Source organism: Mrakia frigida (assembly GCF_051309035.1).
Source record: "Mrakia frigida strain ATCC 22029 unplaced genomic scaffold BDY24scaffold_66, whole genome shotgun sequence".
Lineage (NCBI taxonomy): Eukaryota > Fungi > Basidiomycota > Tremellomycetes > Cystofilobasidiales > Mrakiaceae > Mrakia > Mrakia frigida.
Genome location: NW_027481215.1, coordinates 8,152 through 31,392, shown reverse-complemented (window position 1 = coordinate 31,392; position 23,241 = coordinate 8,152). Strand labels below are relative to the sequence as shown.

The window sequence follows — 23,241 nt, the reverse complement described above, 5'->3', positions numbered from 1 at the left end:
TACAGTCGTCTTGGCCGCCCCGTTCTTGCATTTTTACACTCCCGCTCCCTTTGCCTTCACTCTTGCGACCCAACCAGTTCATCCTTTCTTTCCTTTCTCTCTCATTTTCGAAGACTAGACTATCTCGCTGACGTTCTTTCTCTTCCTTTCGAAACTTCTCAGCCTGCAGGTTCTGAATTGCAGCTGTTGTTGGTCACGACGCGTCGTTTTTCACTTCCTCTCTCTCCTCTTTCTGATGTGGCTGAATGACGATCTCTCTTGCTCTCATTGTTCAAGCCCCTCGAGAGTTCTTCTTGTAACGCAGATTGGGCCATCTGCGAGTCAAGAAGCGAGAGCGAGAGCGACGACGACGACGCTACCGTCGCCTCTCTCTCACTCCTTTCGTCCCTCCTCCCGAGAGATCCCCAACCTTCTTCTTCCTTCTTTTTGACAGGTGAATGATCCCATACTCGTCTATTAAACTTCCTTTGTTCCTCTACTGATAAAACTCAATCGTCCCTCCCTCCCCTCCGCTCAACGACCCTCTCTTGACCTCCTCCCCTTTCTCCCTCATGATATCCTGGATGTCCTTCATCACCCGTTTCCCTCCGTCCGCTTCCGTCACTTCAGGGAACCAGCCGATATGGTCCGCGATGAGGTGCCTAAAAACGTCCCAAAGAAAGAGAAGGAGAGTCAGTGAGAGGCAAAAGGAAACGGAGGGAAGGTGTTGAGCTCGAATGAAAGAGAGAGCGGAGACTGACCGATTCTCGCACGACGGGCATTGAACGAGCACGATCCCTTTGGTGTAGGCTTGTTTGCTGAAAGTGTGGGTTGAGCGGTGGTTGCAGAGGACGTCTTTGGGAGGGGTTGCTGATGGTGGGAGAGCGGCTTCGGGGGAGGAGGGAGGAGGAGTGGGAGGGTCGAGAGTCGCGGTGCAGGTGAAGGTGAGGGAGCTGGTAGAAACGAAGAAAAACAGGTTTGGATAATTCAGCATCAAGAGAAGCTTCGTAGAATAGAGCTGTAAGATTTGAGCTGTTGTAGAGGAGGAGAGTCGTACAGTTTGGGCTCCTGATCGATCCTCAGAGGAGCTTTGGATTCGTTCCCTTCTGCTGGATGCCAGGTCGCGGTGATTCCACTGGATCCATCGAAAGATGCAGATCCTGGTAGCGAACCTTTTGGAGCTGAAATTCCTGGTGTCGCGGAATCCCAGCGACGGGGTGTAGAGGAGAGGGAACGACGAAGAAGGGAGGAGGAGGGAGAGGTCGAAGCTGAGGCTGGAAGGAAGGGTCGAAGGAAGCTTGCGCTTGCTGCTGTTGTTAAAGTTCTGCGAGCGAGAGATCGACCGAGGAGGGAGGAGAGGGAGGAGGACCGGGACATGGTTTGGCGTAAGATCTCCTTTGAAGGTGAGGGTTGGGAGCTGAGAGAAGGGAAGGGAAAAAGAGTTGAGCTCAGTCATCCATCGGAGTCTGAATTCGCTTGTGAGCTCGACCCCTTCCTTCCCTCCCTTCCTTTCCCTTCAACCCCCACAACCTCTTCGGACGATTCAACCTCGATTTGGGAGATGTCTGGATCGGCTACCATCTCCGCTCGGTCGCTTTCGCCTCCGGAACCTCTACCAGCAGGAACAACGGCGGATGCTCCTTCGACGATCATCACTCCTTCCTCCCCTCCTCTTCCCCCTCCCTCCTCCTCCACGACCTCGACTCCTTCTACCTCCACTTCCAGCTTCTTCACAACCACTCAACCCTTCCAGATCCCTCCTTCACACATGTCCTCTCCAGCCATTTCCACCTCAGTCTCCCCTTCAACCTCTCCAACGACCACGATGCCCCCTTCCTCTCGCGCCTCCTCGAAACCCTCGACTCCTTCTATCGCCTCAAAGACCTCTTCCAAAACAGCGACCAGCAAGGAAATCAAAGCCGATTGGGAAGCATCTTCCAGGATATCAACAGAGAAAGGAGGAGGTCTACCGCCGCCAACGAGAGGAGCATCGTCCGCTTTCAGCTCGACGAGCTCAACGACCGCGATGACCGTTTCCGCTGCACCGCCGGCTGTAGGAGGTGGGAAGGGAAAGGAGAACGAGCCGCTGCCGTTGACGAGGTTTGTGCTTTACGAGACGAAAACGTGAGTAGACAGCGGATTCTCTGTGAAGGAAGGAGGGCGACGGACGGACGGGCTGACCCGCGTTCGTCTCGTTTCAGTCGGTTCTACATCTTTGCCTCGAATCAATCCTCCCTCCACTCGAACCGAGTTCTCAAGATCGACCGGACTTCGGACGAGCTCGTCGTGATCGAGGATAGCGTCGTCTACAGCAACAAGCAGCTCGCTGAGCTCAAGAAGATGATCGAGTTGGGCAACAAGAGTGCGGGTGGGTTTGTCGAGGTTATGACGTTTTAGTGAGTTTGCGCTCTCCATCTCTTTCTGGTCTTCCTCTTGAAAGTAAGAGCTGATTCGTGCGTGCTTCTCAGTGGTATCGCAGGCTTCGTTCGGTTCACCCAGGGGTGGTACATGGTTCGTCGCTCTTCGCTCCTCTCGACCTCTCTTCAAGTCCCGTCTCACGCCTCCCCGTTGTTTTACACAGATCCTCATCACCAAACGAGAAGCTCTCGCCATCATCGGTGGTCACTACGTCTATCATTGCGACGAGACTGTCATGAAACCCATTGCGAAGATCCCGCCAGAGCGGACCGCTGAGGAGATCAGGTGAGTCGAGTCGAGTGGAACTTCTCCAACCTCCTGCTAGTTCTGGAAGCTCATCATCTTCATCGTTCGCTTTCACGTCTACCAGGCAGCTGAGCACCTTCCAGAAGATCGATCTCGGCAAACATTTCTACTTCAGGTTCGTGAGCTTCGGCGCGTCCCTGTCTATCTCTCTTCGTCGCGTCGTTCCTCCTCCCACTTCCGACCTTCTCTCCCTCACTGACTCCTTTCTTTCTTCTGCTATCCCTTATGCCCCATTCTTCTGTATATCCTTCCGAACCAACCTCAACCTCAACAGCTACACCTACGACCTCACCTCCACGCTCCAATCCAACCTCACCGGAGTTCGAACCTCTTCGTCCTCTTCCACCAACGAAGACTATCGCTCCTCCTTCCGAATCAACACCCGTTACATGTGGAACTACCGACTGCTCAAGGACGCGTTCCCCGAGATCGACGAGGAGGGGAGGTCGTGGAAGGGGAATCTGGGAGGATCGTTGAAAGGAGGAGGAGCGGGAGGGACGGGTGGGTGGGTGCTGCCGCTGGTGCACGGGTTTGTGGATCAGGCTAGTGAGTAGTAAAGAGGTGGTGGTAGAGGGAGGGACAGGGCGGGAACGAACTGGGTGTTTTGACGGGAAAACGAGACGGGTCGAGGGAGCTGACGCTGCTTGATTTTGCTTTCTTGTTTCGTGCGACAGAGCTGGATATCTTGGGACGAGCGGTATACATCACTTTAATCGGGAGGAGGTCGAGGTTGTTTGCCGGGGCGAGGTATCTGAAAAGAGGTGCGAACGACATGGTGAGTTTGCGTCTCTCTCTCCCGTCCTTCTCCTTGAAACGATTTCTCTCCTCCGTTTCTCTTCTTGAACTGCCCGACCGACAAACGTTCTTGCCTTTTGTTTTCTAGGGTCACGTCGCCAACGAGGTCGAAACCGAGCAGTTCGTTCGATGCCTGATTTCTCTCCTTCCTTCGTCGTTAGACCCGCTCACCTCCTTTCCTTCTCTTCCACTGCGCCTCTCAGAATCGTCTCGGAACCTCTCACCACCCCCTTCCACACCAGCGCACCTCGATCTCCTCACGACGGTGCAGCCTCTCATCCCGACGACGACCCCGAACACCAACTTCATCAACAACGACTCAAATTCCCGAATCCGAGGTTCACGAGCTACGTCCAGTACCGAGGGAGCATTCCGCTGCTTTGGAGTCAAGATGCGAGTGCTTCGAACTTCAAGCCCCCAATCGAGAGTGAGTTCAAAGTTTGGAGAGTCGAGGAAGAGCGAGAGCTCGAACTGACCCGCCAACTTCTTCTCCTTCCCGTCGTCTTCTTCTGCAGTCAACAACGTCGATCCTTACTTCTCAGCTGCTGCTCAACACTTCGATTACCTTCTAGAGAAGTACGGAGGTCCGGTTATTGTTCTCAATCTCGTCAAGGTAAGTTCGATCGTCCCTCTTCCCGTCGCGTCTCTTTTTCCAACCCCTCTCTCTCTCTCCCTCTCCCCTTCCTCTTCTTCTTTCCTCCTCATCGCTCATCCTCCTCTTCTTCCGATCACTAAACTTGATGTTTTCTTATCGCCCTTCTCGTCTCCTCTCCTGCAGTCCGTCGAATCCACCCCTCGAGAATCCAAACTCCTTCACGAATACTCCCAATGCGTCGCCTACCTCAATCAGTTCCTCCCCAAAGACCATCAGATCATCTACATCCCCTTCGACATGTCCAAAGCCAACAAGGCCAAGCACCAGGACACGATGAAGATCATGGACGAGATCGCGGAGGAGGCGACGGCGGAGACGGGGTTCTTCCACACGGGGAGGATGATCAGGGACGATGGATCGGTGCCGTATAGGGATAGGTTGAGCTTGCAGCATGGAGTGGCGAGGACTAATTGTGTGGATTGTTTGGATAGGACGAATATAGCTCAGGTGAGTGGCTTTCAAACGGACGAACCAACGAGGAAGGGACCCGTTGTGCTGACCTCTACTTGCCTTCGTCTGACAGTTCTCGCTCGGGAAGAAGGCTCTCGGGAATCAACTCTACGCTCTCGGCATCATCCCGGAACCGGACATCTCGTACTACTCGGATGCGAACTTCCTCTTCACTGAGGTGAGCTCGTCTTCCGTTTCGTCTCGAGTTTTCGAGGAAGAGCTCAGACGAACGAACTGACGCGCTCGTTTTGTGTCACACAGATGTACCATGATCACGGAGATACTCTCGCTCTTCAATACAGTGGTGGGGCTCTCGTCAATCGACTAGATACGTACCAGAAGAACCTGCAATGGAGCTCACACTCGCGGGACATGATCGAGAAGTTGGTCCTTTCCTCCGCTCTCTCTGACTCGTTTCGGCCTGGATATAAAATGCTGACACTCCTTCTTCTCCTTCTCCAGCATCAAACGATACTACGCCAACTCCATGCTCGGTTCGTCTCTCCTTTCCCTCCATCCTCTCCTTGTCGCCTCAGCTCACCCTCTTCCTCCTTCCGTTCCCCTCAGACGCCGAAAAACAAGTCGCCACCGACCTCTTCCTCGGAGTCACTAAGGAATCGAGATCTCTCGAGCTCTCGAGGATGACTCGACGAAGCTACGACGACTGGTTCGACCCAGCGCACCTGGAGGAGATCGTCGATCTCGACACCGCCGAGAAGAGGATGAAGTGGGTCATCTCTCAGGCTTGCGACTTCTGGGAGGACTATTATCGACCAAGATTGTGTACTCACTTCGAGAGACACTACGCTGCGAAGGTCAATTCGTCGTTGAAGTTCTTGAGGTGAGTTCGACTCTCGTCTCCTTCTCGGAGTGTTTCTTTCGGAACGAGATTGATGCTGACCATTCTCGGCTCACTCGTCGCAGTAAACAAAACGGACCCAATCCAGATCCATCTCCTTTCGCTGTCCGAGTGACGAAGGTCGTGCCGCCGTTGGCAGCGAGGTGCATCTCCGCTCTTCGTCTGCTCGCTCTCTTTCTCTCGCTCACCAGGTCTGACATTTCCACTGCCGTCGTCTTCGCCCAATCAGAAAAGCCATCAACCCCGTTCGTCGTTGGATGAGCTCCGAGACGCGCCATGCGGTCAGGGCTGTCAGCTCGACTTCGACGAGGAAGGACGTCGCTTCGACCGAGGTCGAGGAGGAGGTGCTTCTGGATCCCATGTCGATCGAGTCGAAGGTTTCGAAGAGCCTGGATCCGGAGGTGAATCAGGAAGAGGTCGATGAGTACATCAGGTGAGTTTCGACGCGTTGGGGAAAGAGGAAGATACGATCGATCGCTGATTCTGCTCTTTCTGTCGTTCAATAGGTGGTCCGCTTCCCACGAGGTCAGTCTCGTAATGTCCTTCATCTGCTCCCGAACTTTCGTCCTGACGCTCCGCTCTCTTTCTCACAGGACGAGCTCTTTTCATCTCACTCTCTCGGACGAGTGAGTCGGCACTCCTCTCTCGCTTTTCCCCCCTCCTCTCGCTGACTCTCTTCCTCGTTCTTCCCAGCCCATCGACTTCGACCTCTACCAGAACACCGTTCTCCTTCAGGACACTGCTCTTGCAGATCAATGGACGGACGAGAAGATCGATGAACAGGCCTACAAGAACCACCTCAACTTCCTCGAGAACATCCGCTTCCCTTCCTCGGATCATCATCACAAGTCGACCGCTGCAGGAACGAAGGACGTAGGAACTGGACTCGGAGCTGGAACGGGAGGTGCTGCTGGAGGAGGGACGTCGAAGGCGAGCAGCGGTAGTGCGTTCGGTGGCCAGGAAGGGTGGTCGTTCGGGAAGGGAGGGAGAGACGCGTTGGGGTGCCCTTCGAAGAAGAGGAGTCATGATATGCAGGAGGTTTGAGGAGGAGAGGGTTAATGAGTTTAGTTTCTTACGATTTTGATGATTTTTACGAGCTTGTTGGACGTTGGGGATCCAGCATTATTTTGCTCAAGCGCTCCGGATCACGAACCTCTGCGGCTGAAAGCCGTCAACAAGATAAGTAGCGGCTTGACCGAAACATTGTCTACGAGTTTGAATGTGTGCGCAAAAGTTTCCATAGGGATAATGAAATATGAGGATCAAAAGCAGTCACGTTTGGTCGTCAAGGACGAGAACCGGAAAGCCTTCGACGAGCTTCGCTCCTTCCTTCCCTCCCACCTCCCAGCATCCCATTCCACCTCTCAATCTTTACCTTCCACCTCTCCCTCTTCGCCACCAATCTACGAGCATGTCTTATCAACCTTCCTCCCCGCTTGAAATTCCCGAGCTCGTGAGTAGATCGGGAGAGGAGGAAGAAGGAGAGCGGCTGAGAAACTTGACGAGCTCACCTCCTTCCCTTCCTTCCTTGTTGCTTTCTCCTTTGCTCCTCCTCTCCTTCTTAGCTGGTCAACGTCTTCGAACAGGTCAGTGGGCTCTCCTTACTTCTCGTCTTCCCCCCCTCTCGCCGTCTACTGATCTCCTCTTTTTCCCTCCTTTGCTCCTCAGATGGCGGACGACCAAGGGTCCCTCGTCGTTTGCGCTCGAGTCTGTAAGCAGTGGAGTCTTCTCGCGTTGCAGTCAGTCCTCTCCCCTATTTTGAGCAATCTAGAACAACTTCAGGCCAGCTAATCGGCCCTCTCAATACAGGACTCTCTGGGGTTCTCGACCGATCTGGGCTTCGCAGCTGGTTTCCATCTTCCCTGATGATGCAAAGAGCGACGCTCCCTTTGGTTTCTCTCGTGCAGGAGTGAATCCTCTTCGGAATCAAAAGGTGAGACTTACACGTCCATACATGTTGGTTCAAGAAGACTGACTCGTTACTCGATTCCCATCTCAGTTCATCATGAGGGTACCCACAAGCTCAGAGCTCGAACGATGTCAACTCTACGCCTCCCTGATCAAGCATCTCCGTTTCGACGAGAGCGACGCTTTGCATCCCTACGTGCTGGGTAGGCTGTCCTTTGATGGTCTCGAAACGCTGGAGTGAGTTCCAAACTTGCGTCCTCTGAGGTTGTTTTCGTGCGCAACCGATCTGACCGCGTCTCCCTCCTTCTTCGCCTCCCCTCCCTTTCCTCGTCTGTGTAGGTGCCAGCCGCTGCTCGATACGGAGACGATTCTCACTCTCGGTCCTCTCTGTGGTCCATCTATCAAGCGGTGCCTTCTGCTTCTCGATGATCCCGAGGACGACGAGGACTCGGAAGACGAGGAGGATCCCGATGAAGATTTGGACGAGGAAGCAAGATACCATCATTACGACTCTGCTCTCACCTTCTCCATCATCGATTACGTCGCGAGGATGTCCTACAACATCTCAGTTTTGGACTTGGCCGTTGGGCCAAAGACTGTGAGCTTTCCTTCCTCTCGATCTCGACCTCGACGCGTGGGAGACAGCAGCTGATCTCCCCCGCCCCCTTCTGCCCATCGCTTCCCAACTCACTCGCAGTCGAGTGCTTTCCTTGGTCTCCTCGAGCCCCTTCGCGACTCGCTTCGGTCTCTCACCCTCTTCGTCAGGAATCGATCAATCTCAACCGAGCGCACCAAGTACGTCCCATTTTCTACTCAATCCCTCTTTTCTCCTTCTTGAGCTGACTTTCTTTTCCCCCACTCTGTCGCAGCCCCTTCCCTCTCGAGAACCTCTATCAACTCGATGGCTTCAACTCCCTCCAAAAGCTCTCCATCACCGTCGAATCGATCAGTCCCGCTCCCAACGTCGGCTCGTACCCTCGCCTCCTGGACCTTCCCGCCTTGAACTACTTCCAGGCCTCCGCTCTCTCTTCGGAACAGCTCTGCGACGTTCTTGTGAGTCGATTATCTTCTCTTTCTTTCGCAGCATCGAGCTCACGTTGCTTTTTCCGTCCGTCCCTTTCTCTTCGCCAGCCCCTCGTCCCATCGACCATCACCACCCTCCTCCTCCACGACCTCTCACTCGTTCCCAACGTCGGCAAGAGGGAGGCAGCTAGGGAGTTCGTCACCGCCTTGAACCGTTTCGAGAATCTCGAACGGTTCCAGCTTCTGTCTCCTGCTTTCCAGGCGGGAACCCAAGGGAACCGAAAGGCCTACGTGCGTCCTTCTTCTTGCTCCTCTTCTCGACCTTCTCTTTCACGACGAGCTGAACCGCCATTTTTATTTTTCAGATCCCCGCCCTCACTGGACTCATCGCCACGATGAAACGTCTTCGAGTCCTCGAGGTCGCCCATCCCTCTCTCCGTTTCCCCAGCACCGCCCTCGCCCTCCTCGCCAAATCCCTCCCGGATCTACGAGAGCTCGCTCTGCTCACGGACGACCTCCGAATCTCTCACCTCAAGAAGCTCCAGAAGGAAGCTCCCCTCCTTCGTCGTCTTGCCGTCGCTCCCTACATTCGAAACGACATGGAGGTGAACGCAGACTGGACCTGGAGGTTTAACGCCCTCGAGCGATTCGGAGGGCTCTTCACTCGTCAGGAGTCGCTCAGGAGTCCTGGAGCCATGTCCGTCCAGAAACTCATCGAGGAGCAGTCCTCGTTCCTTCACGTTTTCCCTATCACTTGCAGGGTAAGTCCTCCTTCGCTCCTTTTTCGCCCATCCTCTTTTCGCCTCGAGCTTCCAACTGCTCGACTGTTTTTCCACGACGAGCTGACCTTTCTCTCGCCGTCGTCCCCTCAGTTCGGAGATCAAGACCCCCTCGTCGACTTCTTCGACGAAGAGTCTAAGCTCTACCAGTTTCAGAGATCAGCAGCTGAAGGAGGACCTGAAGGAGAGGAAGGAGAGGAGGACGGTTCGGAGTCGGACTCGGATTCGGATCAAGACATGGACGAGGAGGAGGTGGCAGAGTCGGACGATCAGCTCGACGATGAGGTTTCGACGGAGAACGAGGATTCGGGGTGGGTTGATGAGGACTAGTTGGGTTGGGCGGAGGTCGCGTCGAGGTCGGTTCCATTTCTGCTTTCATTTCGCCCTTTAGTTTATTCTCGCCTACTTTAGATCCTCTCCTTCTCTTTCTTTCTCTCAGTGCGTTTGTGCTTTATCGTGTCCCACTCTTCTCTCTTCTCTCAGCCTACAGCCTACTACTACGTTATCTAGATTCTGCAATTGATCGTTAAACCCAGCTAAACCGACTAGTCTAGCTCCCCGCCCCTGGCGTCGTCGCCGGAGAGACCACCGATCCCCTCCCACCACCTCCAGAAGGCATCTCCTTCGTCGGAGTAGCAACCTTCGACTCTCCAGCGCCCCCGAAAGCACGAGCGATCGTCCCTCTCCTCGAACGAGGCTTCGTCTCCTCGACCTTCTTCTCCGCTGCCGACTTCCCACCACCGCCGAGACCCCAGAAGATGGACAAGGCAGAGGGTTCCGAGGCTTTGGGAGTCTGACCTCCTCGGGTGTCGTCGTCGTCTTCCGAGTCGCTTGGGTCGAGAGAGATTTCGGATCCGTCGAGGCGGACGGGAGGGGCGACGGTGAGGATGGAGGATGTCTCGTCGCTGACGTGACGGGAACGGGGCTCGATGGGGAGGCTGTTAAAGCAGGAAACAAGAATGATCAGATTCGAAGTCGAAGAACTTAGGCGGACGAGGGGGATGAGGGAGAGAAGAGAACGAAGAAGAGAGATGATTTGAACTCACTTCGACGGCCATTCCGACGAGACGGTCAAGAGAAGGTTCATGAGGTTGGGAAGTGTATGGCGAAGATCCATGATTCGAATAGCTCGGTCGATCATCAGCTAGAAAGGCAAGAAATAGTGTCAGACGAAGGTCGAGGCGGGACGCGTCTAGGAAGCAGAACTCACAGATTCGATATCCTTGTTGAGGAGATACACAGCGTACTCGAACCGATACTTCTCGACTCCTTTCGAGTACAGAGGGAACCTAGCAGTGCGAAGAAAGATGAAGAGGCGAATCAGAACCTCGAGGACAGGAAAGACGAAACTTGGAGATGCTCACAATCTCGTCGGCCCATGCAGCACCGAAATCGGATCCTTCACCAAACTTCGACTCTGCGACGAGATGATCGGATAAGGAAGGTGCTTCCCCAAGTACCCAGCGAGGTGCTGAACGACCATAGCAGCGTATCCGAGAGCTGTGGCGACCGAGTCCTCGTCGACGTGAATGTTGGGTGGGAGTTCCGAAGGAGGGAGATGGAGAGGTGGAGCTGGTTCCTTCGGATGGGTAGGGATAGGGAGAGCGACGTTATTGATGGAGAAGAGGAGGGATCGACCGTGGATGGTGGGAGTGATGTGAAAGATGGCTTCGAGAGCTTCGCTGAGACGAGCTCGTTGGGAGTGGAAGTGAGGATCGAGGGCGGCGCGAGTGGATCTGAGGGAAGATGAATGTAGCTCAGCAAAGAGATACAAATATCGAGAGGTTCAGATAGTCTCACTTCTGAAGCTCCAGAGATCGTTCCATCTCCTCAAGCTCCGTTCGTTCCTTCGACAGAAACGCGTCTCCTCGTTCGAGGTTCTCCTTCCGTCGCACCAGATCAGATTCGAGGTCCGTGATCCGTTGTTGAACTAGAAGGAAAAGTAGAGTAGAAGCCCTCGTCAGTGCCGAAGAGTCCATGAATTGCGACGAAAGGAAGACTCACTCCTCCGCGTCTCGAGCAGCAACGCGTCCTCGTCCTCCTGAACGCTTCGTATCCGAGCCTCCTCCTCCTCGATCAGACGAAGCTGCAACATCAGAGAGCACAATTTCGGTCAGATAGGAGCGTGGTTAAGGTGCGAAGCAGGAAGCTCACCAGCACAGCAGTCTCGTCCTCCTCAATCAACCGGTCCAACCCGGACTCAATCTTCCTCGACGACTCCTCGGTATCCTGCAGCACCGTCTGAAGATTCACCAGACTACCGATCCCAAGGAGCGCAGTCAGCTGTCCGTCACCTCCCGCTAGCTCGGATCGACTGCACTCTGTTCAACCTTCGAAGACGAGACTCACCGATGCAGCTCCCCAAACCCGATCCCCTTCTTCATCCTCGTCTCTCTCAAGCTCCTCTCCACCGCGTCCCCTACATCTCCCCACTCCGTCACCAGCTTCTTCTTCTTCTTGAGTATCGGGGAGGATCTCGTGGGAGCCTCGATCTCCCCGTCGGAGAGGGTGCGCTCGAATCTGGGGCGGACGAGGGAGGAGGAGGGAGCTGGAGAAGGAGAAGGGACGAAGTAGAACTCGAGAGGATGAGAGGTGAAGGAGATGAGTACAGTGTTTGGTGGTAGAAAAGACTGCGTTCGTGCGAGTAATGGAAAGGAGGGTTGTGAGTCTGAGTCGAAGACAGATCGAAGGAGACGCGTTCCTAAAAACTCACCTTCCCATTCCACCTTTTCACCCTCCCCAGATCCACCTCCACCTCCTTCAACACCTTCCACTCCCTCTCCTTCCTTTCTTCCACCACGACCGCCTCTTCCTCCTCCTTTCCAACCTTGACCCGCTTCTGACCAGCAACCCAAACCCAAACCTCAACCACGACCTTCTCCTCCCTCCAGATCCTCCGATCCCACTTCCCGAAATCCGCTTCTGGATCGAGATCTCCGAACCGAGGGTGTGTGGAGGGTCTGTGGGTCGGCGAGATGTAGAAGGGAGTTCGTTCAGGGTTTGGAGATGGTGGTGATGATTTTGGCGAGGAAGAGGGGATCCGAAGGGAGGTGGTGGCTGAGCGCGAGAGGAAAGGTCTTGACGACGAGGAGGGAGAGGATGGGGAAGGGTCATGGAGGGAGTTTGGACGTGGTCGTGGTTTTACTGGGGTGCGGAGAGTTGAGGAGGGCGAGATCCCTGAGGGTGTTCGAGGGCGAACTGTCGAGGAAGAGGTTGAGGAGATTCGTGAAGGAAAGGACGGCGGTTTGGAATTTGTTGGATCTTGAGGTAAGGAGCTACTCGGAGAACTCGGACGTGGCGTTGAGGGTGTCGTTGGACGTGAGGAGGAAGGTGATGACTTTGGCGAGGAGGACGTGTCGGAGGGCCTAGAGGAGGAGCCTGAGCTCGTCGGAGGCGATGGTGAGGAGGAGACGAGTTTTGGTATGGACGTTGGCGGGGAGATGGCTCTTCCTTTCCCCTTGAGATCCGAGGAGGATGAGGGGACTAGTCTCGAGGAGGTGGGAGGTCTGACAAGGGAGGAGGAGGAAGCTGTCGAAGAGGAGGAGGAAGAGGAGGAAGGCCCTGCTTCGTTCGAAGCTCTGAACGACTCGGCCGTCTCGTCAGAGAGTCGCAGAGTGATGAAACTCTCGAGCAACCTCTTGGCCGCATCCAGAGCCGACCCGTCGACTCCGAGATCCAATCCTGATCCCATCTCCATCGTTGATAGCTCCTGCTCGACGTCCTCCCTGATCACGACCTCTCCCAATCCTCCGGCTTGACGAGCTTGGTTGAAGTCCGAGCCTGTGCTTCCTATCGACGTTCTCGAGCTGCTTCTCGCTCTCAATCCTGTTGGTGCTGACGGAGAGGGTGCCAGAAGGGATGCTGCCGAGTCGAAGTCGAAGGCGGGAGGAATGTTGTAGGAGGAGGAGAGACGGGAGGAGGCTCGAGCTCGGGAGAGGGAAGGACGTCGGATCGTTGGGGATCCTCCTGAAGTGCTGGGAGTCGGATGAGGAAAGGAGAGGTTTGTGGCGGTTGAAGGTGACGTTGGAGATCCTGGAGCTGGAGATGGAGCTTCTTTGACAGACTGTAGCGAGAGATTAGAGAGAAGGCTTCGTCGGTTCAGCTTCAATCTCCCTTCCTCTCTTGGACGAGCTCGTCGATGAAGAAGACTGACCTGAAAACTAGATATACTGACTCTCCTCTTTCTCCTCCCCGTCCCTATTCCCAACAGCTCCAGATCATCTACGGTTGCTCCTGCTCTCCTCCTCCCCGTCGAGGAGGAGAGGGATCCTTCCTCGTCTGGATCGCCAGCCGTCGAGACGGGAACGTCCGACGAGAGAAGCTCGTCTCGATGAGGAGTCAGAGTCAGATTGTGAACGAGGATGGTGTTGATATGTCGGATACGTCGCTGAGAATCATGAGAAAGAAGAAAGGAAGGAGCTGTCAGCTTCCAAAGGAGAGAACGAGAGGAGAGGGAAGGGACGGAAGGAGGGGGAGGCATGAGCTCACCTTTGCAACAAACAGGTTCGGCCCATCCTCTTCAGACGAGGACGACATGGCAACAGAGACCGGAGAAAGGGAGTCCAGAGTCGAATAGAGAAGAGTCCAGCGAGGTAGGCAGGCGCAGATTTACAGGGCAAGAAGAGGGGGAGTGCAGGTTGGGGAAGGGAAAGAGAAGCGAGCTCGTCCGGCGTCGCTCCTTCCCTCTCTCCTCGAAATTTGCTTCCGTGTTCTCACTGTAGATCAGTTCTCACCAAGTTCGAGGGATAGGAAGCTTGGCTGATAAGAGACGTGTGAACTTAAGTCTTTGCTCTCTCTGTTTCCTCGAAAAAGACGCGTCGCGATCTCGACGTGGGAAGAGGAAAGCTCGTCAGATTCTCGAGTGTCGCGACGGCCGAGGTATCCAGGAAACAGTAAATCAAAATAGAGGGACGAGCGAGAGATGTACATGCAATGCGATCGAATGAAGCAAAAGGGACGAGATGAAGAAGAACAATCCAGTCGAGCCAAACCGCGTCGTCGCACCGATCTGCCACGAACATCACATAAGGATCAGCCTCCTTCTCTCTCTCTCTCGCGAAACCAGATCGTCACAAGCAAAACTCACTTCTACTTCGACTTTACCAGTTGGGCTTCCAGATCCTCCAACTCTCTCGCCTCTCCGTCGAACAAGACCTCGTTCTCCACTCCCTCCTCTGCCAGATCCGGGATGACTGGGACCTCCAAAGTCGTCTGAGAGTTCAATCCGATCAATGACGCAATCTCTTCGCTGTGACCTGTTCGTGGGTGAAAGAAGGAGGGCGGAAAAGGTGTGTGAGCTCTCTTCGCGACCTTCTTTGAGGGTGAACTTGTCTCCGGACACTCACTCGCGTTCACGTAGATCAGGAACCCAATCATCGACCCCACCCCAAAGCCAACTAGCCAACACCTCGCATCCGTCCATACTCCATCCTGAGGAACGATCAGGAACCCTCCCGCAACGAGCACTCCAGCCAACTGAGTATTCATCGCAATCCATCGTTGCCGCAAGAATTCCAGTTTCGTACCCGGTCGAGCAATGAGGAGGACCAGTCGATCGTGGAGGAGGAAGAGGGTGACGGAGAAGAAGATGAAGAGGAGGAGGGAGTTGGTGTCCGAGATGGGGAGGAGGCGAAGGGCGATGAGGAAGTGAAGGAGGAGGATCAGGAGAGGGTAGAAGGGCACTGCCATGCTTGCGCGCATTCCATCCATATCAGAGTGGTTGAAGGCAGGTAGAGGTGATTGAGAGCGTTGAGCGGGAGCTTCAGAAGGGTCGGCGGAGGGAACGGAGGTGTAGAGGGGTGGCGAGGTCATGGTTGGAGGTTGGAGAGAGGGAGGGAGTTGGGAGGGAAGAAGGAGGGCGAGCTCGACCTGTTCAAAACAGGTCGTGCCGGAGCAAAGAGGGCACAGCTTCCCTTTCCGGCACGATGAGAAGATTTCTTCGTTGGTTGAAAGTGCTGGAATAGGAAACGCTCAAAAAGGAGACTCGCACAGATTTGTAGGCTAGAAAAACGAGACCCGTTCGTCGACTCGGTCAGGGTGACTCACGGAAAAAAGACGACGTGTTTGGGCAAGACAAAACGCGCTTCTGAGGCAACCGAAGCTCTGGTTCTGGTTGCGATCTAGGTCGAGATGAGAGGCAAAGCAGTTTGTATGAAAGCTAGTCTTCGTGAGAAGCAAAACGACGTGCAAACCTTCAGTGCTCTTTCATCTTCCGAATCTCGCTCGCCCTCCGCTCCCCTTTCTCCCCTCAAGGCCTCAAGGGATCAAGTCGTCAAACTCCCATGGATTAGTCCCGTTATCACTCCCTGAACAGATCTCAACTCCTTCTCACCCTCCCCAAGTTCCGACGAGGCATTCTCCTCGTCGACTCCGAAACCGCGTCGCTCGTTGTCGTCGCTTGAGAAAGAAGGCTGCAGTGGTCGTGCATCTCCTGAGGGACGTCGTCGATCAGCTTCTGGAGCGAAGCAGTCGAGGGTACGTTGGCGAATTGCATCTACAAGCACAACAAAGGAGAGCCGGGGTCAGCTTTCAGAGAAGGAGAGGCTCGTCGACCTCGTTCTGACGTCTCTTCTTCGCAACACCACTCACCAGCAAACCGGACTCCATGTGCCACGAGATATGACAGTGAAGAGCCCACATCCCGACGTTGTCGGTTACGAAGCGGAGGACGACGTAGGAATAGGCGGGAATGACGATCGTGTCGCGTCTGTCGAAGGAGAACGGAAAAGAGAGATCAGCTTCGACCGTCGGGCAGGTTTCGGAGGAGAGAAGGAGGACTGACCGCATCGCATTGGTCGTGTTGAGAGCAGTTCCAGTATAGGATCCTTCACCTTCTTCGACAATCCAGAAGGTGTGGCCTGCGAAAAAAATTACGCGTTCAGCGCCGAGGGATCAGTTGAAGAGTCGCGTCGAAACCGAGCTCACCGTGCAAGCTGCGAGGGACAGAGAGACGAGAAGGTCAGGTCTACGGTTGTCCACAGCGGAAAAGAAACGCTGATTTCTCACTGGAAAGGATGAGTCCCGTCGTCGAGGGAGTTGATGACCAAATCCATGACCTCGATCCCTTGAGTGAGAACGATGAGTTGGGACGCGTCGTTGTAGGTTTGAGCTGGAGAGGCGAGAGCGTCGGCTGCGAAGGCGAAGAGGGAGTTCTGTCCAGCGGCGAGGGGCTCCCAGGAAGTGTTGTTGAAGAAGGATCGCTGATCGTCGAGAAAGAGGAGGAGTCAGGGTTGAGTCACGAAGAGAGAGAGAGAGAGAGAGGGGGACCAACATGTCTGCCGTCGGCAAGGTACTGCATCGAGAAATCTACTTCAACGTGCCTGATGGATAAATGGGAGGTCAAGAAGGGAGAAGAAGCTCGAAGAGATATTCAATTCGCTCACTTCGTCGCGTCGGGAACGACGAGCTTGTCCGATGGGATGAGATCTCCTCCGAACGAGGTGTCGAGCGAATCCTTAACTCCTGCGACGGATACAGAGTCCACGTAGATTGGAAGTGAGCTGGAATTCGTTCCGTTGTAGTACAGAACTCCGAGGGTGAGAGGATCGAGGGAAGGGTTGTCGTCTGAAGAAGGAAGACGAGACGCGTCAATGACCTCTTCGGATCGCGCTGTCTCCTACGGAAAGCGACCAAAACTAGACTCACAGGTGAAAGCATCCATTGCGAGCGTACTCCTCATCCAGTAAGATCCAGGCTGCTGGTTGAGAGTCACAAGAACTGAATAGCGTTGAGCAACTCCCATCGTGAGAGAGAGGACTTCGACGGGCTCAACGGAGACTCCGTCAGCCTCGACGACGGTGAGAGTATGATTATCGATGGAGAACGAGACATCGGCGAAGGATCCTGAAGAATTTAGGTGAGTCAGCGGGAGCCGAAGGAAGAAAAGAGGGAGAGAAAGAAGGGAAGACTCACCAGTGTTGACGAGTCGGAAACGATAGGTCTTCCCTCCTTCCAAGGTGTTGTTCCAGTAGGTAGAAGTGAAGTTATCGTTGCAAGTATGGTTGCCAGGGTACTGAGTGAAGGTGGTCTCGTCTCCTGGGTTTCGAGCAGAGAGAGGGGAGAGAGTCGCGCCGTTCGAGTTTAAGGATCGTCGCCTCTCAGGGAGGACGAGGTCCGTTGGAGCTGGAAATTCAGAGAAGAGTAGACACAAGAGTAAGAAGAGAGTCCTGCAGACAATACGAAGAGAGAGAGCTGAAGGTGCGAACGGAGGTAAAAACAGCTGCCCTGCGACACTCCGTTGAGCTGACCGGCATCGGGCGTTGGCTCATCTCCAGGCTGGCCATCCATTCCGGTACCATCGAGGTTGTACTGAAGAAGTAGAAAGAGAGTGAGTCTGAAGTCAGGACCAACAAACTCGAAGAGAAGCGAAGCGAAGGAAGAGACGTCGAACTCACTCGCCACAAGAGCTCGGTCGACAACGTGTTGTAGAGATCTCCCATCAGCATGAGAACCTCTCCGGCGTAAGCAGGATCGTTCGTCGTCGTTGAAATGTTTCCTTGCTGGAAGGAAGCTGTTTCGTTCGGACTGTGAAGGACGAGACCACCGAAGAGTCCGTCGGTATCTGGTGAAAGAAGAGAGCGAGGGTCAGCAACGGAGTGAGAAAATATATTGCAAGACTGAGAGCTCATCGCCGACGTACACTGCGTCTCGAGATGACCGTGCCACCTGCAAGAAGAGGATCCGGACGAGGAAGAGGGGGGGGGGGAGGAATCAGCCGGACGCGTTGACCAAAGGGGAAATGAGCAAAACTCACCAATAAGTTCCAACGTTCTGAACGGTGAAGTTGTAGGTGAGAGTTTGGGAAGGAGGAATACCACACTGAGTGACCGCGGAAGTTCCATCGACTTCGAGGAGAAAAGGAGGGAAGAAAGAGGTCTGCGGTCAGCTTCCTCGCACGAGAAAGCAAACGCCCCAGCCTCCGCTGACTCCGTCGTATCTCTTGGGCACACCTAGACTTACAGAAGTTCGTCCCGTTTTGATATTGACCATGCCAGTGAATAGCTGTCGCGTTCGAGAGCTTGTTGGTGACATGAACGACGAGCTGATCTCCGAGGTTGGCTTCAATGAGAGGACCAGGAGATTGACCTGCGAGAGACGAACGAAGAGGAGAGAAAGGAAAAGTCAGATGATCCTGACACGATTGAGATTCGCATATCTTGGAGATCTGGTTTGGCGATCAAAGGGAGTTGGGAGCTCTTGTTTCGTCGAGCTCGAGCTCAACGTCTTCCTTCCTTCCTCCCTCCAACCGTCACCTTGCCTCCTCCCCCCTTTCCCCCCGAACAAGCTCACCGCTTTGACCATCTCTTCTTTGGAGGAACTCGATGCCATTCGACTCACCATTCACGACAATCATTTTCTTCCAGATCCCTCCAGGCGATCCCCAAACCTCTTCGACGTCCCAACTGAACTCCCTCGTCCTCGGCGGTTCCGACGAGTTCCACCCAACTCCTGGGGCAAAGTTGTGGGCCTGAACGAGATCCGATTTGGATATGAAGGCGAGGGTCGCGTTGGAAGTGGCGGTAGAGATGTTTGAGGAGGAGGAAGAAGAGCTGGTGAGGGAGGAGGAGGAGGAGCCATCCGGCTTTTTGAGCCCAACTCCAAGTCCTACTCCGAGCGCGATGGCGATGGCTACAAGAGCGACAGCCGAGATGATGAGGTTTTTGGTTCGGGAGGATTTGAAGGCCATCTCGGTGAACGTAGGAGCTCGAACGAGGGGACGAGGCGAGAGAAAGGAAGGCGGGAAGGAGGAGGGGGGAGGGGACGGAGGGAGGGAACCCTCGAGCTCTCCCTCCTTCGACAAAGAGCTATTCAGAGCACAAAGCCGAAAGGCCTCGTGCTAGGAGTGAGCTCTGGTAGCACGTTCGATACGTTCGGATGGACATGGGCGCTGGGTTTATCCTAAAACGAGAGGAAGGAAGCTGGGGAGGAGGGATCGAAGTTCAAACCCCTCGTTTCGCGACGAGAATAGGTTGATTTCGACTGGCTTCCCACCAACGTTCCTCTTCTCTCTCTCTCTGCTTTTCTCCATGATGGGAAGCGACTCAAGTTATTTTCGAGATGCTCGTTTTCGGCAGCGTTCCATGCAGCCAATCCGCATCGTCAAGTTTTGCCTGAGCGCTCGTCTTTCCCTCCTCTCCCTCCGACCACGACTCACCCGTCTCTTCCCCCCCTCCTCTTTCCCCAATCCAAAATGATCTCCCTCCTTGCTCTCGCTGCTCTCGTCCCCGTCTGCGTTCAAGGGTGCGTCTCCAAATCTCTCTTTCGAGCTTCTTCCGTCGCCCCCAGCGAGCTGACCATCTCCTCCCTCTCTCCGACCTCTTTCTTCTTCAGTGCTGCCATCGCGCAAACCTTCGTTGCTCCCGCCGACTGCCCAACCTGCACCTCGGATTTCTACGTCGGCCAGTCCAACGGTAGCTTGCCTATCTCCCCTGTCGTCAAGGGAAAGGCGTTCGACAGGTTCGTCGTCGTTCTCTCCGACTCGTCTCCCGCCTGCCCTTCTTTTCGACCCTCCCTCCTGGAACATGACCCCCTTCTCAACACAGCTTCTGCTTCATATCTTCCCCTTCCGCTTTCTAGCTGACTCCCGTCTGCTTTCTACAACTCAGGTTCATCCAGATCTGGCTCGAGAACACCAACTATGCCGTCGCAGCGTCGAATCCCCAGTTCCAGGCCATCGCCAAGAAGGGAATCACCCTCTCCCAGTACAACGGAGTCACCCATCCCAGTGAACCCAACTACATCGCCTCCATCGCTGGTGACTTCTTCGGGATGGCTGACGACGACGTTTACTTCGTGGATTCGAACGTCTCCACCGTCGTCGATCTCCTTGAGGCCAAAAACGGTTCGTTCCTTCTCCCGCTCCTCCTTGATCTGCGCTATGGAGTAACCCTCGATGTCGAGGGGCGTTAGGTTGACGGTGGGGGACGTAACGTCGACTTCGAAGGAGATTCGTCGACGCGGCGCGTCACGTCTCGAAAAAGAACTGACCTTCACGACTTTTTTTTTCCCTTTGTACAGTCTCGTGGGCTACCTACCAGGAGAACATGCCTACTGACGCTTTCCAAGGTATGCTCCCTTTTCATTCTCGAGAAGAACCCTCCTCGCTTGTTCGAAGAAAAGAAGTCTGCCGACCTGATGCATGTACCTCCTCGCCTCTCCGTCCCTCCCTGCCTGCCTTCCCTTCTTTCCTTCTCATCAGGCGACTATGCTCAGGCCAACTACTTCAACTCCTCAGCTCCCGCCTACACCTACTACAAGCGCAAGCACAACCCCTTCGCGATCTTCAACTCTGTCGCAAACGAGACCCACCGGTACGCGTCCCTCTTCTTTCCCTCTTCCTCGCTGAATCGTCCTCTGACCCCTCCCCTTCCTCCATCTCCTTTCAGAGCTGAGAGGATTCGAAACTTCAACGACTTCGCTGTCGATGTTAACGCTTCCGCCTTGGCTCAGTATGTCTACATCACTCCCAACCTCGTTAACGACGGTTCGTCCTCTTTTCTCTCGTTCTCGAAGGTCCAGGCAACTACTCACCTCCTTTCTTCTCGCTCTCGATCTTAATGTAGGACACGACACCTCGAACTCTTTCCTCGGAAACTGGGTCGACTACTTCCTCACCCCTCTGCTTTCGAACTCGAACTTCAACGACAATCGAACCTTGATCCTCCTCACTTTCGACGAAAACGAGGTACGCTCTCTTCTTCGGTCCTTTATCCAAACGCTTCAGACTCACTCGCTCATCTAACCGTCTTTTTTTCCCCTCGAATGCAGGACTACGGATCCCAAAACACTGTGTTCACTGTTCTCCTCGGAGGATCGGTTCCCAACGCTTCGATCGGAACTACGGACCCCACCTTCTACACTCACTACTCCACTCTGTCCACTGTTGAGAACAACTGGGATCTTGGGAACCTCGGTCGACAGGACGTCAAGTGAGTCTGAAAGCGAATCGGAAGAGAGACGCGTCGCGAATCGAGCTCGAATCTGACTTTTTCTCGCTTGCTCTCTTCCCTTCTCGCCTCACCTCCTTCAGCGAGACCGTTTCTAACGTCTTTGCTCCTTTCAACATCGCTCTCAACTACACGAACAACGGATGGTCCCTCACTAACAACTCTGGCATTCCTTTCACCAATGAAACTGGAATCTTCGCCGGAGGTTCGTCCCTTTCCCCTCTCCTCCTCCCCCCTCTTCGTCTCGCTTCCGCTGATCTGCCTTCTTTCTCGGCTTCTTTTTTCCAGTCCTCAACACTGAGCTCTGGGTCCCCATCCCAGCTCCCGTCGATACTCCTGGAGCCGGAGGAGGAGCCACCTTTTTCTCTCCCCTCGTCAACCGAGCCAACCTTTCGACCTCTTCGGCCCCCAGTCCTATCAACCTGACCGCCATGGGACTCGTCAACCCAGCCATGATCAACCCCAACATCTCCGCCCTCACCACTTCTGCCGGAACCTCGTCGTCGTCGTCGACGTCTTCTTCTTCGAACGGAACCGCTTCTGGAACCACTACAAAGGCTTCAGGAGCTGCCTTGAGCGTCAACGTTGGACGTGGAGCTCTGGGGGCGGTGGTTTTGGGAGGGATGGGGCTGGTTGGGCTGATGATCTGAGGAGGAGAAGACGAGGAGAGCGAGGGAGGAGATTAACACGTTTGGGATTGTGGATCGTTTTCGTCTTCGACACGGATGGTTGATTTCGTAGATTTCGAGCTTTTTCACTCTTGAGATAATATGTCAGTAGTGCGTGCTTCTTCTGGGAGGCTGAGTGAGCCTCTCGTTGTTTGAAGAACGACTTGTCATTTCCGACGCGTCTCGAAGTGTGAGTTGGCTCAGATCGGGCCTGTGCTTGTCGACTTCTTGCGATTTCTTCGTCTATGCGAAAAGAAAAGTTGAAAGCTCTAGTATCCATTCCATCGTCGAAATAAACCTAGATAAGACTACAGCTTCTGTTTTCGCAGCATCAAACGGTTGTGTCGAAGTCGATCCACTTCGGCTTCGCTTCCCCAAAGACCGTTTCGATGGAGTACTTCGAAGCCTGGGCTTCGGTCAAGATCGTTTCGGCAGACGTATTTCTGGCCGAAGCGTTCCAACCTGGACCAGAGGAGCTGTACTCGGCGAAAAAGGTGATGTTGGGGACTGACGAGGGAAAAGAGAGAGGTTCAGCTTCGTCCTGAAAAAGAGGGAAGAGAGGATATACTAACAGACTCGAGGATCGGATGCACTCCACTCGAGAAATCCCGCTGGAAGGACGATATCGGACTGGAAGAGGAGACAAACTCAGCTCGAATTGCGAACAGCAGAGACTGAAGAGAAAGGAGAGCTCACCATCTGCGAGTCAAGGTAGATCACGCGACTCTGGTTGTTCCAAGGGCGTCCGAGAGCTCGAGTGTGAGCTGGAAGCAAGAGGAGGAGGAAAAAAGGAGCCAGTCGGTGATCAACGAGAAGACGAGCGATATTTTGGACGCGTCTCACTTAGATCAACGCCAGGGACGACGTCGTCGGCCTCGATGATCTTCGCTTTGTGGAAGTAGGCTCCGAAAGTATTGGGTCCGTCTGGTAAAAAAAAAAGTACACAAGGTCAGAGAGGCTGAAGTGGATGAGGAAGGAGAAGAAAGACGAACACCACTGAGTGCTTCCCTTCCAAGCGACGAGCCCTCCTCCGGTCCCTCTACTGGCAAGGGAGACCTCTTCGAACCAGGCTGTTCCAAATCCGTAGATCTGAGAGTCGACGAAAAAAAGAAGGGGCAAGAGAAGTGAGCAGGAGAGCCTGGAGCTCAAAGTAAACTTGACGCGACGTGTGCGCCGAACGTAAACTCACAAAGTCTGTGCTTCCTTTCACCTGTCCTCCGTTGAAGTAGGCACTGGGGAGAAAGAGAGAGGTGACGGCGTATCAGCCTGAGATTAGGAGGCGAGAAGCTTGAAGAAAACGGAGCATTCGAAGACGACGAACCTTCCATTCCGCCCAACGTAGAGCGTGTCTTGGTAGGAAGAGGAAGTGCAGCCATAGAAAGAAGCGTTGGCGTACGAGACCATGAGAGCTGCAGCTGGACCTGTTTGAGCGAGAGCCTCCGTTCCGTGTCTGAGG

The 23,241-nt window shown here is 54.4% G+C and overlaps 9 protein-coding genes across 9 annotated transcripts in view; 3 read left to right on the top strand and 6 right to left on the bottom strand.

The window, feature by feature from the left end:
- Positions 1–475: 475 nt before the first annotated feature.
- On the bottom strand, positions 476–973 carry ZIM17 (Zim17p; the record flags this gene model as incomplete). The annotated part of the gene is made up of 2 exons (XM_076637618.1): positions 476–641; positions 741–973. The coding sequence occupies 2 exons, from the start codon at positions 971–973 to the stop codon at positions 476–478; spliced, it is 399 nt and encodes a 132-aa protein (XP_076491994.1).
- Positions 974–2,005: 1,032 nt separating this feature from the next.
- On the top strand, positions 2,006–5,448 carry FIG4 (phosphatidylinositol-3,5-bisphosphate 5-phosphatase; the record flags this gene model as incomplete). The annotated part of the gene is made up of 15 exons (XM_076637619.1): positions 2,006–2,103; positions 2,181–2,375; positions 2,448–2,490; positions 2,561–2,682; positions 2,768–2,818; positions 2,978–3,249; positions 3,378–3,478; positions 3,587–3,618; positions 3,702–3,925; positions 4,014–4,111; positions 4,277–4,600; positions 4,677–4,781; positions 4,865–4,986; positions 5,066–5,097; positions 5,171–5,448. 15 exons carry the CDS (start codon positions 2,006–2,008, stop codon positions 5,446–5,448), a joined length of 2,097 nt encoding a protein of 698 aa, XP_076491993.1.
- A 241-nt stretch (positions 5,449–5,689) lies between these two features.
- BDY24DRAFT_405322 (uncharacterized protein) lies at positions 5,690–6,563 on the bottom strand. The gene has a single exon (XM_076642620.1). The coding sequence runs from the start codon at positions 6,486–6,488 to the stop codon at positions 5,892–5,894; it is 597 nt and encodes a 198-aa protein (XP_076491992.1). The 5' UTR covers positions 6,489–6,563; the 3' UTR covers positions 5,690–5,891.
- A 242-nt stretch (positions 6,564–6,805) lies between these two features.
- Positions 6,806–9,888, top strand: BDY24DRAFT_261855 (uncharacterized protein). The gene is made up of 10 exons (XM_076636850.1): positions 6,806–7,048; positions 7,131–7,201; positions 7,272–7,395; positions 7,462–7,607; positions 7,710–7,968; positions 8,068–8,165; positions 8,240–8,423; positions 8,502–8,684; positions 8,759–9,154; positions 9,266–9,888. The coding sequence occupies exons 2-10, from the start codon at positions 7,131–7,133 to the stop codon at positions 9,500–9,502; spliced, it is 1,698 nt and encodes a 565-aa protein (XP_076491991.1). The 5' UTR covers positions 6,806–7,048; the 3' UTR covers positions 9,503–9,888.
- On the bottom strand, positions 9,723–13,708 carry BDY24DRAFT_419433 (uncharacterized protein; the record flags this gene model as incomplete). The annotated part of the gene is made up of 14 exons (XM_076643980.1): positions 9,723–10,110; positions 10,219–10,316; positions 10,383–10,461; positions 10,537–10,908; positions 10,973–11,102; positions 11,177–11,258; positions 11,327–11,429; positions 11,522–11,802; positions 11,886–12,229; positions 12,318–12,370; positions 12,452–12,537; positions 12,684–13,235; positions 13,398–13,559; positions 13,661–13,708. The coding sequence occupies 14 exons, from the start codon at positions 13,706–13,708 to the stop codon at positions 9,723–9,725; spliced, it is 2,778 nt and encodes a 925-aa protein (XP_076491990.1).
- Positions 13,709–14,260: 552 nt separating this feature from the next.
- On the bottom strand, positions 14,261–14,851 carry BDY24DRAFT_405298 (uncharacterized protein; the record flags this gene model as incomplete). Its single annotated transcript, XM_076642619.1, has 1 exon — positions 14,261–14,851. A coding segment is annotated over one exon (591 nt), but the record flags the coding sequence as incomplete, so codon positions are not given.
- Positions 14,852–15,439: 588 nt separating this feature from the next.
- BDY24DRAFT_405294 (multicopper oxidase-domain-containing protein) lies at positions 15,440–19,057 on the bottom strand. Its single transcript, XM_076642618.1, has 15 exons — positions 18,509–19,057; positions 18,131–18,256; positions 17,925–18,015; positions 17,811–17,836; positions 17,566–17,732; positions 17,377–17,479; positions 17,084–17,293; positions 16,817–17,014; positions 16,555–16,735; positions 16,443–16,491; positions 16,178–16,371; positions 16,097–16,104; positions 15,954–16,029; positions 15,761–15,878; positions 15,440–15,665 (listed from the first exon to the last, which is right to left on the bottom strand). The coding sequence occupies exons 1-15, from the start codon at positions 18,855–18,857 to the stop codon at positions 15,489–15,491; spliced, it is 2,073 nt and encodes a 690-aa protein (XP_076491988.1). The 5' UTR covers positions 18,858–19,057; the 3' UTR covers positions 15,440–15,488.
- Positions 19,058–19,108: 51 nt separating this feature from the next.
- BDY24DRAFT_356705 (phosphoesterase family-domain-containing protein) lies at positions 19,109–21,901 on the top strand. The gene is made up of 10 exons (XM_076637806.1): positions 19,109–19,411; positions 19,502–19,627; positions 19,777–20,012; positions 20,189–20,236; positions 20,370–20,481; positions 20,557–20,654; positions 20,734–20,855; positions 20,939–21,099; positions 21,201–21,322; positions 21,406–21,901. The coding sequence occupies exons 1-10, from the start codon at positions 19,362–19,364 to the stop codon at positions 21,765–21,767; spliced, it is 1,437 nt and encodes a 478-aa protein (XP_076491987.1). The 5' UTR covers positions 19,109–19,361; the 3' UTR covers positions 21,768–21,901.
- Positions 21,902–22,116: 215 nt separating this feature from the next.
- Positions 22,117–23,241, bottom strand: part of BDY24DRAFT_419429 (carbohydrate esterase family 8 protein) — a gene marked incomplete at both ends in the record, with an annotated part of 2,141 nt that continues 1,016 nt past the window's right edge. The window contains 7 exons of the mRNA XM_076643979.1: positions 22,117–22,292; positions 22,358–22,415; positions 22,482–22,549; positions 22,629–22,709; positions 22,778–22,874; positions 22,975–23,017; positions 23,107–23,222. Coding sequence (XP_076491986.1) covers positions 22,117–22,292; positions 22,358–22,415; positions 22,482–22,549; positions 22,629–22,709; positions 22,778–22,874; positions 22,975–23,017; positions 23,107–23,222 — 639 coding nt within the window. The remainder of the gene's footprint in view (positions 22,293–22,357; positions 22,416–22,481; positions 22,550–22,628; positions 22,710–22,777; positions 22,875–22,974; positions 23,018–23,106; positions 23,223–23,241) is intronic.